The sequence below is a fragment of the Aquarana catesbeiana genome, linkage group LG02 (assembly GCF_042186555.1).
Source record: "Aquarana catesbeiana isolate 2022-GZ linkage group LG02, ASM4218655v1, whole genome shotgun sequence".
Taxonomy (NCBI): Eukaryota; Metazoa; Chordata; class Amphibia; order Anura; family Ranidae; genus Aquarana; species Aquarana catesbeiana.
In genome coordinates, this window is record NC_133325.1 from 177,568,702 (window position 1) to 177,585,466 (window position 16,765).

The window sequence follows — 16,765 nt, forward strand, 5'->3', positions numbered from 1 at the left end:
TAAGGAAGCTAATGTATTCTGAGTGGAAGCACCCAGATAAACAGTTCTTTCCTCCAAAAAAGTTTTCAATACTTTATCCTATGAAGGAAGAGTTTTATAAGAAATGGGGAATTCCAGCAATTGATGCTATATCCTCTGTAAATAAAAACCTGACTTGTCCAGTAGACAATGCTCAAATGCTGAAGGATCCAACGGATAAGAAGTTGGAGTTCCGTTTTTAAAAACTATTTCGCTTGCAGGTTCAGTTGTCCAACCTACGCTGGCAGCGATCGGTGTATCCCAGTCCTTAAAGGACCAGTTTATAGAGGTACTTTAAAGTTATTACTGAACAGCAGGCCTAGGATTTGGCCGGAATATCAGAAGTTTTGTGTTTTACAGTAGACGCATGAAAGATGCTATTCTCCAGGCCTCACGGCTCATGCTAGGGCTGGTACATGTGCGTGGAATCCTATGGTTGAAAAATTGGTCAGCCGAAGCGCCATGCAAAAAGCTCTTGGCCAGTTTTCCATTTCATGGTGAACGGTTATTTGGAGACGATCTGGATAAGTATATCCAAATAATTTCTAATGGGAAAAGTTCCCATTTACTGGTTAAGAAGTTTAAGCATTTTTCTTCTAAACGTGCTTCTTCCCCAGTGCCAGGGGCATCAGCCTCCAGGCAGTCACGACAGCCTCCACCGTCAGGTTCAAGAGGTAAACCTCAGGGTCAGTCCCAGGGCCAAAAAAGAACCCGGGGAAGAAACGCACAAAACCAAATACTAAAGCGTCCTTATGAAGGGGTGCCCCCGCTCGCTCTAGTGGGGGGAAGGCTTCTACAGTTTTCAAAGCTCTGGCAGGAACAATGTCAAGACAGATGGGTGGCTTCCTCAATTTCTCGAGGTTACAAACTAGAGTTCCGAGAGTTCTCGTTTTCTCAGATCAAACGTTCCCAGAGATCCAGTGAAAAAAGTCTCTCTCTTTCTAGTTTTGGATCATCTCTTGTCTCAGAGTTATATCGGTGGTCCCATTGGAAGAGCAAGGTTTGGGGTTTTATTCAAACCTGTTCATGGTTCCAAAACTGAACAGGGATGTCAGACCCATTTTAGATCTCAACACACAACAAACCAAGTTTAGCGCTGTCCCCACTATACCTATTCCAACAGTAAACAGTCTGTATGTATATTCCTCACTTAAGGTGTTGCAGCTCTCCCAAAAGTCCACTGGGTGGTAGACATGATTCTGAAAATATATAAAGCCACGAGTGATGTCAGGCATCGCCGGCTGGTCCGTGCAAGTGCTTTGGGCGGTGTGTGTTACAAGGAAGCAGGCGGTCTGCTTACTGAAATACTTTACCACGCTGCTAGTTGCTGTGAGCTAACTGATCACTAACTAATTTAATTTGTTCATAAACGACCTGGAGGATGGGATAAACAGTTCAACTTCTGTATTTGCAGACGATACTAAGCTAAGCAGGGCAATAACTTCTCCGCAGGATGTGGAAACCTTGCAAAAAGATCTGAACAAATTAATGGGGTGGGCAACTACATGACAAATGAGGTTCAATGTAGAAAAATTTAAAATAATGCATTTGGGTGGCAAAAATATGAATGCAATCTATACACTGGGGGGAGAACCTCTGGGGGAATCTAGGATGGAAAAGGACCTGGGGGTCCTAGTAGATAGGCTCAGCAATGGCATGCAATGTCAAGCTGCTGCTAACAAAGCAAACAGAATATTGGCAGGCATTAAATAGGGGATCAATGCCAGACATAAAACGATAATTCTCACGCTCTACAAGACTCTGGTCCGGCCGCACCTAGAGTATGCTGTCCAGTTCTGGGCACCAGTGCTCAGGAAGGATGTACTGGAAATGGAGCGAGTACAAAGAAGGGCAACAAAGCTAATAAAGGGTCTGGAGGATCTTGGTTATAAGGAAAGGTTGCGAGCACTGAACTTATTCTCTCTGGAGCAGAGATGCTTGAGAGGGGATATGATTTCAATATACAAATACCGTACTGGTGACCCTACAAAAGAAATAAAACTTTTCGCAGAAGGGAGTTTAACAAGACTCGTGGCCACTCATTAAAATTAGAAGAAAAGAGGTTTAACCTTAAACTATGTAGAGGGTTCTTTACTGTAAGAGCGGCAAGGATGTGGAATTCCCTTCCACAGGCGGTGGTCTCAGCGGGGAGCATCGATAGCTTCAAGAAACTATTAGATAAGCACCTGAATGACCACAACATACAGGGATATACAATGTAATACTGACACATAATCACACATAGGTTGGACTTGTGTCTTTTTTCAACCTCACCTACTATGTAACTATGATCCCTACAGACCAGGAGAGAAGGCTATTATGGAGCTGTTTATGCCATTTAACGCTGGATGTTTGTGAGTGCAACCCTTGTTTTTTTATACTTATCTTCATCTATTAAACGATGACACACTAGGGCTGGCGTGCGCTCTCTCTTGTCTTTAACCATTTTAGATCTCAAAGATTTAAACCAGTTTTTGAATATCCATTCCTTTCGCATGGAGTCAATCTGTTCGGTAGTCTCCATCCCACAAGGGGGAGAACTTCTGGCGTCAATCGTAATCAAGGATGCTTATCTCCACGTGCCGATTTTCCCCGCTCACCAGAAATTTCTACGCTTCGAGGTGGAAAATCTTCATTTCCAGTTTGTAGCTCTGCCTTTCGGTGTAGCTACTGCACCTCAAGTGTTTTGCAAAGGTCCTGGCTCCTCCTTTAGCTAGGTTAACCACTTCCGGACCGCCCACTGTATATATACGTCATTTTTTTGAAGATGGATATCTCGGTAACGGCAGCAGCTGCTGCCACAACCGAGGTATCCATCTTTTCAGCGGGCGGTTCCGTACACGATAATGGTGGTCTCTGCGGCGGGTTCGCCGCGAGATCACCGTTATTGGCGGCGGGAGAGGTGCCACCCCCCCCTCCCGCCGCTCTCCCGCACCCTCCGCCGCTTACCGGAGCCGTCGGTAGCGGCGGAGGCGATCGGGTCCTTTCCCTGCTTAGGTATGGAGACGAGTGAGGCCAAGATGGCGCCCACCCGTCTCCATACCATGTGACGGCCGGAGCGACGTCATTACGACGGCTCCGCCCACTTCTCTTAAAGGCACAATTTTTTTTTGTGTCATTTTTTTAAACGACTTTTTTTTTTTTGCATTTTAGTCTAAATATGAGATCTGAGGACTTTTTGACCCCAGATCTCATATTTAAGAGGACCTGTCATGCTTTTTTCTATTACAAGGGATGTTTACATCCCTTGTAATAGGAATAAAAGTGATCCAATTTTTTTTTTTAAAAAAACAGTGAAAAAATAAATAAAATAAATAATAAAAAAAAAAAAAAAAAATTTTTTTTTAAAGCGCCCTGTCCCGACGAGCTCGCGCGCAGAAGCGAACGCATACGTGAGAAGCGCCCGCATATGAAAACGGTGGTCAAACCACACATGTGAGGTATCGCCACGACCGGTAGAGTGAGAGCAATAATTCTAGCCCTAGACCTCCTCTGTAATGCAAAACATGCAATCTGTAGAATTTTTTAAACATCGCCTATGGAGATTTTTGAGGGTAAAAGTTTGACGCTATTCCACGAGTGGGCGCAATTTTGAAGCGTGACATGATGGGTATCAATTTACTTGGCGTAACATATTTCACAATATAAAAAAAAATTGGGCTAACTTTACTGTTGTCTTATTTTTTTTTTCAAAAAAGTGAATTTTTTCCAAAAAAAGTGCGCTTAGAAGACCGCTGCGCAAATACGGTGCAAAAAAAAGTATTGCAATGACCGCTATTGTATTCTCTAGGATGTTAGAAAAAAAACAATATATAATGTTTGGGGGTTCTAAGTAATTTTCTAGCAAAAAAACCTGTTTTAAACTTGTAAACACCTAAAATCCAAAACGAGGCTAGTCTTGAAGTGGTTAAGGGCTCAAGGTATAACAATACTATCCTGCTTAGACGATTTATTCTTGATAGATCAATTGGTAGCCCGCTTAAACCGAACTTTGGTCACCGCAGTCAGCTACCTGGAATACCTAGGTAGGTTGGTTTCTCAACCTAGAGAAATCCTCCTTAAAACCATCAAGGAGATTGCAGTACTTGGGGCTGATCATAGATACAGCTCAGAAGAGGGTGTTTTTGCCCCATGAAAGGATCAGTTCCATAAAGGAACTAATTCAGTTGGTCAAAACAAAGAAGAATCCTTCTATTCGACTTTGCATGAAATTGTTGGGAAAGGATGGTGGCTTCTTTCGAGGCCATTTCTTATGCGCAGTTTCATTCAAGACTGCTGCAAAACAGTATCCTGTCAACTTGGAACAAGGTCCAAGCTCTGGACTTCCCAATGCGTTTATCCACTAATGTGCGTCAGAGCCTCAATTGGTGGTTGTTATCCAAGAATCTTCAAAAAGGGAAATCCTTTCTACCAATTACCTGGAAGGTGGTAACAGATGCCAGCCTTTTGGGCTGGGGAGCAGTCCTGGAAGAAGCATCTGTCCAAGGGAAATGGTCCAAGTCAGAGATGACCTTGCCCATCAGTATTCTAGAGATTCGGGCAGTACGCCTGGCCCTGGAGGCCTGGATGTTCAGACTACGGACTTATGTGGTGGCCTATATCAATCACTAAAGGGGCACGAGAAGTTGTGCGGCCCAGAAAAAGGTGAATCATATTCTTTCTTGAGCAGAAAACAACATTCCTTGCCTATCAGCAATTTTCATTCCAGGGATAGAGAATTGGCAGGTGGACTACTTAAGTCGCCAACAATTGTTCCCGGGAGAATGGTCCCTTCATCCCGACATCTTTCTGTCAATATGTCAAAAATGGGGAGTTCCGGATGTGGATCGGTTTACGTCCAGATTCAACAACAAGATCGACAACTTTAAGTCGAGGACAAGGGTTCCGATGGCATATGGAACAGATGCCTTGGTCTTTCCGTGGGATTAGTTTTCACTGATCCATGCCTTCCCACCTGTTCTGCTGCTTCCACGTCTTCTTCGCAGGATCAGGCAAGAAGGGAAGGAGGTGATGCTGGTGGCCCAGGAGACCTTGGTTTGCCGAGATCATAAAGATGGCGGTAGGGGACCCTTGGACCCTACCACTATGGCCAGACCTTCTCTCGCAAGGTCCGGTATTCCATCCTGCCTTACAAACACTAAATTTAATGGTTTGGCTATTGAGATTCGCATTCTAAAGGACCGTGGGCTGTCAGTTTCAGTAGTTTCTACTTGGTTAATGCTAGGAAGCCGGCCTCCAGAGTCATATACTATAGAGTCTGGAAGGCATATGTCTCCTGGTGTGAATCCAGGGGTTGGCACCCCAGAAAATATGTCATAGGTAGGATCCTTGAATTCCTACAAACGGGATTAGAAATGAAGCTGGCCTTGAGTACTATCAAGGGCCAGGTGTCAGCCTTAACGACCACTTGCTTCACACTCTCTGGTTTGTAACTTTTATTCAGGGGGTAACGCGGATTAATCCCCCAGTTAGGTCACCCCTGAACTCTTGGGACTTAAATTTAGTCCTGTCGACTAAACAGCCTTTTGAGCCAATTCGAGATATTCCCTTGGTCCTCTTGACAAGGAAAATAATTTTCTTGGTTGCCATATCTTTTGCAAGAAGAGTATGAGTGTTGGCTGCTCTTTCTTGTAAAGAGCCATATTTGGTTATTCATAAGGATAAGGTTGTATTGCGGCCTCCTCCTAAATTCCTACCGAAGGTAGTATCAGGTTTTCATTTAAGCCAGGTTTAGGGTTGTCCTGATACTAGTATCGGTACCTATACCGAGCATTTGCCCAAGTACTTGTACTCGGGCAAATGCTCCCGATACTTCCGCCGATACCTTGACAGTCAGCAGTAATCGGCGCGTGGGGGAGTTACAAGCTTCTCCCTCCGTGGCTTTCAGCTGCTTTAGTGAAATCTATACAGCGGTAATCGGTGCTTGTAACTCCCCCACACACGATCACCGCTGACTGTCACCGCATCCTCCTCTATGCCCCCTCCGTTGTGCTGTCCCCCTCCGTTGCGCTGTCCCTCTCTCCTTGTCCTCCTCCTTCCTTTGTGTATGGACAGAGTCAGCTGACTGTCCATTCACATAACTGAAACATTGTAATCTCCTGTGATTACGATGTCTCAGTTTATGAATGAAGAGGAGCCCCTGTCTTCTCTCCGTTCGTTTTCAGTGCAGCTGAGGCTGCAGAGAAAGGGACTGGGGAATCTCTATCCTCTGTCTCTTTCTCAAGGGGGAGATATCAGGGGTCTGTTAAGACCCCTGATATCTCACCAAAGCCCCCCAACAGGGCTGATTAAAAAAAAAACACAAAGTATTGCAATACATAATAATAAAAATAATAAAAATTTAAATAAAAAAACAGACAGCGTCCACCCCCTCCCCCCCTAAAAAAAAAAAAAAAAAAAAAAAAAAAAAAAAAAAGCATTGTAAAAAAACCACAGCGAGTACTTGAAAAAAAGTATTGGTACTTGTACTCAGTCTTAAAAAAGTGGTATCGGGACATCCCTAACCAGGATATTGTTCTGCCTTCATTTTTTCCAGAACCTTGTTCTGTGGAAGAAAAGTCACTACATTTTCTTGATGTAGTGAGAGCGGTCAAGGTCCATTTAAAAGTGACCGCTCAGATTCATAAAACAGATGTTTTGTTTGTGTTGCCAGACGGTCCTAAAAGAGGACAGGCAGCGTCGAAATCTACTATTTCTAAATGGATTTGTCGTCATTGTTCAAGCTTATGGTTTAAAAAGGAAAATTCCTCCTTTTCATATTAAAGCACACTCCTCCACCAGGGCTGTTAGTGCTTCTTGGGCAGTGCATCACTAAGCCTCCATGGCTCAGATCCGCAAGGCCACAACTTGGTCTTCAGTCCATACATTTACCAGATTCTATCAAGTAGATGTAAAAGGTCATGAGGATACCGCCTTTGGGCGCAGTGTACTGCAGGCTGCAGTATAAATCCTCTAGTCTCTTAGTGCCCTATTTTTGTTGTCCCCCTCCCTTCAGTTGGCATTGCTATGGGACATCCCACATAGTAACTACTATGGCTCTTTGTCCTGTGATGTACGATAAGAAAATAGGATTTTATCCTGTTACATTTTGTTTTTGTACCTTTGGATAAAACTGTCAGCGGCTCTCGAAAGCTATGTATGAACTATCGGATTATACTACAAGCGCTTTGAAAGCAGTACTTTTCATCCAATTGTGTGTACTAGGCTTAAACATTCATATGGAGCAGAGGATAAATAAGATCACGTGAAGACTGAAAAACATTGCTTGCTTCACTATAAAAAATAGGATTTTTTATAACAGCTTACCTGTAAAATCCTTTTCTTTGAAGTTCATCACGGGACACAGAGGTCCCTCCCTTCTTAGTATACGCGTGTATTGCTTGCTACAAAACTGAGGTACTCCCAGCAGTGTGGGGCCTATATAGGGAGTGCACTTTTTGTCTTAGGGTGTGCCAGTGTCCATCACCTGAAGGTGGCCTATAACCCACATAGTAACTACTATGGCTCTGTGTCCCATGATGTACTTCAAAGAAAAGGATTTTACAGGTAAGCTAGCTGTTATAAAAATCCTATTATCCCTTTACAGTTGCAGTAAAGAAAAAAATACCTGCTTTTTCTACCAGAAATACAGTAACTTCCTGTATACTCTCCCTTTTCTCTACTAAAATCTCAAGTAATGTCAGTGCTACCCAGTTCTCCTATGGACTACTTCCCTCTGTTATAGATAGATGTGTTCTATAGATGTGTTCTATAGACTCATAGAAAACTTGGCAGTGCTTAAAAAAAGATATAAATAAAATGCACATATTTTTGCAGAAAAAAAGTGTATTTTACGTGAGCCTGCAGAGCATTGCACCCACAACCAGTGGACCGCAGGTGCAGTGTCAGGCTCCTGCAGACATTCAAGATTTCTAGTCCATACCTCTGTACAGGCTTTCTGCTTGAAAGCTGGAGGAATTGTCAATGCACCATGAGGGTGCTTATAAGGGCCCTTGTAGTCCATGGAAAACTACAAGCTATCCGCCATGGTGGCAGATGGGACTTATAGTTTCTTCATTCAGATTCCTGCGTATGAATGATGTGACTGCGAGCAGAGCCCTGCACAACCATACTGATTTTGAAATGTGACAGCAGGTATGGGGAGGAGAACCCCTGCCCATTGTTGACAGGGAAGAGTGAGGAGGGGGACACTCTTTAAACATGTTTTGTGCTGTACCCTAAATATGGGTAACCTAGAAGAAAGGTAAGAAAACAGTGATACCTCATTTAATAAACACAGCAAAATACCTGATACCAAAACATTGGAAAGCATCAGAAAGCCCAACAATAAAATAATGGATTGGAGGGGTAGATGTTATATATAATTTGGAAGAATTATATCATTGTGAAGAAGATGGAAAAGGGAAGTTTGTAAAGCAATGAAAAAGTTGGATGGAATTTAAGAGTAGGAGGAAAGACTCCGTGAGAATGAGGAGAAGATTAAGGAAGGGAATGGAAGTAGAAAGACAGGATATAAGTAAAGGGGGGGGGGGGGGGGGGGGCTGGAATTTGGTATTTTATGAATGAGATTTATGAGTAAAATGTGAATATTTTGTATAATGTTAAACTTAATAAAAATTATAATTAAAAAAGAACCTATGCTTTTTTTTTGGTGCAGTGTTGTCAGCCTAGGAATTTGAAGCTTGGTGAAATTCCAACAGTTTTATTCTGCATTAGCTTTGTTTTTAAACATGGAAACACATGCATGTATTGCAGGCATCTACTGAATGGGGGTTTTTTTTTTGGGTACCCCATACTTCACTTCATACATGACTCATTTAGTAGCTCTACAATTCTTTACTTGTGGACTAACTTTTTTTTTTTTTTTTTGTTTGTTTTCCTTTTTATAGGCCATCCTCACTCTTCAATGCCCCTAGAATAATATAAAATAAAAAATGTAACATAAAATGCCATATTTTCAAACCAGGTCATTAAATAGAGTTAATCTTTCCTAGTCTGAACATGCTTTTTATAAGGCTTATATAGGCTCACCATAAACTAACACCCTTTGCACATCTTTTGCAGCTTGCCGCAGCAGCAGAAATAGATGAGGAACCTGTCAGCAAAGCAAAACAAAGCAGGAGTGAAAAGAAAGCAAGGAAGGTAAACAGATATATATAGATAGATATATATATATATATATATATATATACACACACGTATATGTCTAAATCATTACAAATCAAGAAAAAGTTTACGCATTGCAAATCCACATTTTATGATTACTAATATATACTTATCCTAATCTATCTAACCCTGTAAAACAAAAATTGCTATACTTGCCTAATCTGCAGCCAGTCCAGTCAGCAGTGACTTCAGTATGGAGACGGGTGCAGGTGAGGCAGCCGACAACGGAAGCCCCATAGTAAGTCTATGGGTGATGTCACTTCCCAGCCATTGTCGGTCCTCTCCTGCACACCGCTTCCACTGCTGGAAACAGGACCAGATCGGCTACAGAATACAGTGCATCCGGAAAGCATTCGCAGCGCTTCACTTTTTCCACATTTTAAGTTACAGCCTTATTCCAAAATGGATTAAATTCATTATTTTCCTCAAAATTCTACAAACAATACCCCATAATGACAACGTGTAAGAAGTTTGTTTGAAATCTTTGCAAATTTATTAAAAATAAAAAAACGAAAAAATCACATGTATCTAAGTATTCACAGCCTTTGCTGTGACACTCAAAATTGAGCTCTGGTGCATCCTGTTTCCATTGATCATCTTTGAGATGTTGCTACAACTTGACTGGAGTCCACCTGTGGTAAATTCAGTTGATTGAACCTGATTTGGAAAGGCACATACCTATCTATATAAGTTCCCACAGTTAACAGTGCATGTCAGAGCACAAAACAAGCCAAGAAGTCCAAGGAATTGTCTGAAGACCTCCGAGACAGGATGGTATTAAGGTACAGATCTGGGGAAGGGTACGGAAAAATTTCTGCAGCATTGAAGGTCCCAATGAGCACAGTGGCCTCCATCATCAGTCAATGCTATGAAGCCAAGTGGAGGCCATCTTCCCCTCACTCGGCATCCAGGGGAGAGGATGCGATTGTCTCTGCCGCTACTGGCGGATCCGGTAAGCGTCTGAGACCACCGCTGCGTGCCCCAGATAAGTGATCTTGCGGTGAATCCGACCACTAAAGACCACTTTTATCTGAAAGCAGACCGCCTGCTGAAGAGGCTACCGGGGTTATGGCTGCTTTCTGCTGCCATAACGGTATTCCTCTTCAAACAGCCGACTTATAGCGTCGGTGTCCGGTTTGTAAGTGGTTAAGCTTTGTTAATGTTATTGGCAAAGCTCAGAAAATGTCCTAGTTGCAGTAGAGCATTCTAGGGCTGTGAGAATTCCTCCCTAGGTTTTAAACCCCACCTCCAATCAGTAATGTTTTTTTTTTTGTTTTTGTTTTTTTTTTAATTTAGCATGCAAGGGCATTGGTGGGATGAATTGTCTACAGGATTTTATTTTTATATATATATATATTTTATATATTTTTTTTACTTTTCTTTAGGCTTAACCCTGCTGTACTACCCTTTTTTTCTTTCTTTCTTAGGCTATGTCAAAGCTGGGGCTTCGCCAGGTTACTGGGGTCACAAGAGTCACTATCCGAAAATCCAAAAACATCTTATTTGTCATTACAAAACCAGATGTATACAAGAGCCCAGCATCTGACACTTATATTGTTTTCGGAGAGGCTAAGGTGTGTACTGCAATTGTTTTATAATCTTGTCGAAACAGGATTCATTGCTATATATTGAAATTAATTTTGTTGTAATGTGCCTAATTGTTTCTAAATTACACAATTTGTTTTTTTTCAACACTGCTAGATTGAAGATCTCTCACAACAAGCCCAGCTTGCTGCTGCCGAAAAATTCAAGGTACAGGGAGAAGCAGTATCAAACATACAGGAAAGCACACAGACTCCCACAGTACAAGAGGAGAGCGAAGAGGAAGAGGTAAGATCTTTTTGCAGTTTACTGACGATGAACAGTTTGATTTTACTTTGTATAACGTAGTTGATGATCATCTAGTTTTACAATGCCTCATGGGACGTGTAGTTCTGCAACAGCTGGGGGGCCGTAGTTTGGAGATCCCTGTTCTAGACTGCACATGGCTCTTGGAGTTTTGTCCCGGAACACTTCCTACTATGGGCAGGACTGTACTACTTAAAGGGGGGTTCTGGCCGCAATTTTTTTTTTAAAAAAGTCAGCAGCTACAAACACTTTAGCTGCTGACATTTTAATAAGGACACTTAACTGTCCAGCGAGCCTGCGATGTCTGCACCCCGAGGCCGATCTGTCCATCGGATCGGCCGCCGGCACCTCCATCTTAATGAAGGGAAACAGGCAGTGGAGCCTTGCGGCTTCAGTGCCCGTTTTCTACTGCGCATGCGTGAGTCGCTCGGCACTTTGTGAATGGCCCCGTGGCTTTCTGGGACACACACAGTTCCCAGAAGGCAACGGGGCCGCTCGCTGAAGAGGAGGAAGCGCTGCGGAATAGGAAGAGGCAGATTAGGAAGACTGCCTAGCAACAAGGGTTTCAGGTAAGTTAAAAATGTGTTTTTTTTTTTTTTTCAAATTTTTTTTTTAAGATTTTTTTATGCAATTTTTTATTTTAGGGTGGCCCTCCACTTTAAAATACACAGGGAAAGCTAATTTATAGACTCTGCAGTAAGAGGTTTGAGGCATAAGTGATCTTTTAATTCTCAAACTTGAACAAGGACACTTGTGGATATGCAGGCGCTCTCATTGTCTAGTTATCAAGGGTAAAATATGTCTATTTAATGCAAAATGTTATACAGAAATGGGTATTACATTATACTGGCTTTTAACCCTTTTATTGCCACCCACATGAGAACTATGGGGGAACAGTATCACGTCTATATGGCCAGGTCAGTAATCTTACAGCTACTGCATTCCCCCTTCTGCTGTGTAAGGTCATGGTCACTTCAGTGACCATGACCTTGCAGCAGACTCTTCTGAATTAAAAAAAAAATAATGGTTGTGATCGATGGCGGACATGCTGCTGATCACATCTGTTCACCTAAAATTTGACACCTCTCTTCCTGCTGCTGCTCTGCTTTATCTCTATATCTCTATCTCTTTTTATCTCTAGTAGGGATATAGCAGCCATTTTGTGGGTTATGTTCTGTTCCAGTCTGCTAAAAATGATTGTAGTGTATTTTTAGCAAAAATTACATTGAAACTTTGCATTATATTAAATGTAGTAGCTCAAGGGGTGGTAAAATTAAATCAATATTCTTGAGCTAAACTTTCAGAATTGAAGCCTGCTCTTACAAGAAAGCTGGGGACAAGCTACTCGAATCGTAATAGCAAAAAAGCTCAAGAAGTGCACAAGTAACCTGCGATTTCCTCAAATTGACTGCCTTTTGTGTGGGATTTAGACTTGTTTCATACCTTTTTGAATTTTCTACATTTTTATATATATATATATAATATTTTTTTTTTTTTTTCCTTCAAAACCAAAGGAAATACTTCAGAGCACATGTTGCTCCCCATTGCACATTGACGCACATTATTTTGCACTTCAACACAAGATGTTTGTCATAACGTGTATTAACACACTTGCCGACTTCTCCCAATGTATTTACTTTGATTTCAATGGAAACCGCATCAGGCAAAATAACAAAGGTGTGAATCCAGCCTTACTAAACCCTGGGTTACACGCCACCTCTAGCCCCTTAATATGCATATGATTAATGCAAGTAAGGCTCAGTTTGCATATATGCGAATCGGATGCATATTGAACAGCATCTGATTCATATAACGTGAACCAGACCAGCTTTCAATGGAGTCGGTTCGCGTACACACGGGCCGGTTGCGAATTAGAAACGGGTCCTGTGCATTTTTCAGTCTGGTTCAGGTGCGATTTAAGCGCTAAATTTGCACCAGAACCGCTTAATGGAAACTGCACCAGACTCTGCACTGAAACCGCCCCCGCAAATATGTGAACCAAGCCTAAGTGTTGTGATTTGAATGCTTTGATGAGAACTTTTGTGATTAAAAAAAAACTATTTACTTCAGCTCAGTGGTTGGAACCTTGTCTGTATGATTACCTGAACTAGTCTCTTCAGCAGAATGCTTTCACTCTGAACATTGATATGGAGGGACCTCTGTTTACCATGATTTAGATGCTTTGTGTCTAAACTTATGTAACTTTTTTGATCTTAGGTTGATGAGAGTGGAGTAGAAGTTAAGGACATTGAGCTTGTAATGTCACAGGCGAATGTCTCTAGGGCGAAGGCTGTGCGCGCTCTGAAGAACAACAGCAATGACATAGTAAATGCTATCATGGTACGTATGTATTCTAAATACTCCAGGACATTGCAGCTTGTTACAAGAGCAGTAACTCTCAGAACTTTCATCCCAACAAAACATTTGCTTGTGTTTGGTCAGCTTACTGTGTAAGCATTTCTACAGTCTACCAGTTTGATAGTATGTGCCTATAGTGCCAATCATAAGCACACCTTGCTGAGCACTTTTTTTTTCCTGGGGCTTTGTGTGATTAAAATCCCTAAAAATGTTTTTAATTATCTAAACTGCCAGTATTAATCACAGCTTTGCAACAAAACCAAGCAGGTGGTACTTCCAGGTTCAGCAGTACGGATTACAGCCTTAGCCTCCAGCTTGCTCACCTGATTATGAAATTACACCATCTTCACTTCTGTTCTATTGCCAGAGAGTTGACCCAGGAAGTGGTAGAGTGGTTATTCTAGCTGTGCAGTGTGGCAGTGGTGTTCATTGTTGCAATTCTTGTAAGGAATTCCTGTAAGGAAAGCACATCTGATACATGAAGCAGCGAATACGTCATTTTAAAACCAAGAAGAATCCCTGCGCTCAGTGTATGATTAAAACAGCGACACACTAATCATCTGATCACTGGACCATAAGTACATAATCTAAAAATCGATGTGCTATTTCTTTAAATGCAAAATAAATCCTTACATCTACCTCTTAAACTCAAAATGACAAGGAATGTAATTTGCAGCTATGAAAATAATGTTTGTCGAGAGAGCTTATTCTTTAACTCTGCTTCTCCTGTCTTTGTAGGAGTTGACGATGTGAGGATGCCTCAGACTGATCTCCTTTCATCTTGCTCTTGGGTCGGTGCAGCTAGAATTGAGATTTATACTATTTCTATTGATTTAATAAACTTGTGGCTTATTGGTGACTTCGTGAAATATGGTGTTTTGTATTATTAACCTTTTTTTTTTTTTTATTACTAGAATTCATCGATGCAACAAATTATATTTTCTTTCAGTGCTTGTGTGAAGTTGTGTTTTAAATGGTTATGATATGTCTATTTTTTTGGGCTGGGTGAGTACAATGGGGAGCCTTTTTTAATTACCAGTAATAGCTATGTGAGGAATAGGAGCATTTGCCTTGCTTGGACCCCATCGCTATTTTTGCCTTGCCACATGCAATGCTTTTTCCAGAAAGTATTCTCTGGAAACGTAAATTCAAATTGGTCTCCAGGTTTAACATGCATGTAAGTACAGTACTTGGTAATTTTTTAAGCTATTTTTCAAAGAATGTAAAGCCAGTTATACACTCTTCTAGCTAATACTCGATAAAGCAAACTGACAAATTGTAAAAGGCACATCGAGGTAACAGGGACATGCAGTCAGGGGAGCATCAACATAAAAAAAAAAAATTAACTTTGAGGGTTGTAGCTTGGCAACCTGGGCTCACAGAGACCCCATACTTAGGGTTAGGTAGCTGAAGTCCTACCCCACCACTGGTCACAATTTGGGGCATCTATAGTTCCGGAGATAGCTGGGCTCCTTTCGCAGCCTGTCAGAAGCTACATACAGAGCAGCCAGCCTTAATACGAGCTGGCAGACTGTTTGCAGCATACTGAGAGGGTGAGCTCACAGTGCCTCTCCTCACTTCTTGTCAGAGGCACTGAGCTCAATGGACAGCTTGGATTCTTGGACCAATGGTAAAGCACCATTGGCCCCAGCTGTCCAATAAAAATGCTGCAGGGGAGGTACGCCTCTCACTGCAGTGTCATAGGGAGGGGATGTGTCTAAAAGACACATGCTCCCTTCCAGCCCAGCCCTCTTAACTACAAGGAAATACATTGGTTTATGTGTATAAGATTTACCCATAATCCCATGTTTTTCTTACACAGTTAAGAGGGAGAATGAGAATCTGCTGCTGAAAAGGTACAAGCTAAATCATATATTATGCTTTATGTTCTAAGATAATTTTATTATTTTATCTATTTATTGTGAAATTACTGGTTTGAAGTTATAACTTCAAACTTTAGTAATTTGTCCATTAAGCCACTTTCTTGAGTACAGATTTTGAAAATATAGTAAATTACCTTAAAAACAATATATAATATTTGTATATTACTTATGGTAATTACCCCCTTGCTACCCAGGCCAATTCTGACACTTCTCTCCTAAATGTAAAAATCATAATTTTTTTTTTGCTAGAAAATTACCCAGAATTCCCAAACATAATAATATAATATATATATATTTAAGCAGACACCCTAGGGATTAAAATGGTGGTCTAAAATGCGACTTTTTATGTTACACGGTATTTCCGCAGCTTTTCAAACGTGTATTTTTTTTTAGTTTTTTGTCTTTTTTAACCACTTAAGGACCAGCCTCGTTTTAGAATTTAGGTGTTTACGTGTTTAACCACTTCCCGCCCGCCCTATAGCGGATTGACGTCCGGGAAGTGGTTGTGTTATCCTGACTGGACGTCATATGACGTCCAGCAGGAGAACATGCCGCAGCGCGCCCCCGGGGGCGCGCATCGCGGCGATCGGTGGAGCGGTGTGTCAGTCTGACACACCGCTACACTGATCTTGGTAAAAAGCCTCCGGCGGAGGCTCTTTACCACGTGATCAGCCGTGTCCAATCACGGCTGATCACGCTGTCAATAGGAAGAGCCGTTGATCGGCTCTTCCTCACTCGCGTCTGACAGACGCGAGTAGAGGAGAGCCGATCGGCGGCTCTCCTGGCAGGGGGGGTCTGCGCTGATTGTTTATCAGCGCAGCCCCCCCGCAGATCACCACACTGGACCACCAGGGATCGCCACTAGGACCACCAGGGAGAGGGGCAACATGTGGATGGCCAGGTATGTACCCCATGGCCATCCACATGTGCCCAGTGTGCCAAATCTGTGCCAATCAGTGCCCACAAATGGGCACTGATTGGCACAATTATGTTGCAGTGATGCCCAGCAATGCCACCCTTAGGGGCATCACTGCAAACAAGCAATGCCATCAGTGCCCATCTATCAGTGCCCATCCGTGCCCATCTGTGCCAACTATCAGTGCCACCCATAAGTAACCATCAATGCCACCTACGAGTGCCCATCAATGCCACCTATGAGTGCCCATCAGTGCCGCATACCAGTGCCACCTATCAGTGCCGCCTATCAGTGCCCATCATCAGTGCCCGTCAGTGCCACCTCATTGGTGCCCATCAGTGCCGCCGTATCAGTGCCTGTCAGTGCAGCCATATCAGTGCCCGTCATTGAAGAAGAAAACGTACTTATTTACAAAAAGTTTTAACAGAAACAAAGAAAAACTTGTTTTTTTTCAAAATTTTCGGTCTTTTTTTATTTGTTGCGCAAAAAATAAAAACCGCAGAGGTGATCAAATACCACCAAAAGAAAGCTCTATTTGTGGGAACAAAATGATAAAAAATTTGTTTGGGTACAGTGT

The 16,765-nt window shown here is 42.2% G+C and overlaps 1 protein-coding gene across 37 annotated transcripts in view; it reads left to right on the forward strand.

The window, feature by feature from the left end:
- The window catches only part of NACA (nascent polypeptide associated complex subunit alpha), a 57,534-nt gene extending 43,286 nt beyond the window's left edge, over positions 1-14,248 (forward strand). For all 37 annotated transcript variants that reach the window (XM_073613876.1, XM_073613879.1, XM_073613878.1 and 34 more), the window contains 5 exons: positions 9,082-9,159; positions 10,611-10,757; positions 10,885-11,013; positions 13,249-13,371; positions 14,128-14,248. In XM_073613876.1, coding sequence (XP_073469977.1) covers positions 9,082-9,159; positions 10,611-10,757; positions 10,885-11,013; positions 13,249-13,371; positions 14,128-14,142 — 492 coding nt within the window. In that variant the 3' untranslated portion in view covers positions 14,143-14,248. The remainder of the gene's footprint in view (positions 1-9,081; positions 9,160-10,610; positions 10,758-10,884; positions 11,014-13,248; positions 13,372-14,127) is intronic.
- Positions 14,249-16,765: the final 2,517 nt, after the last annotated feature.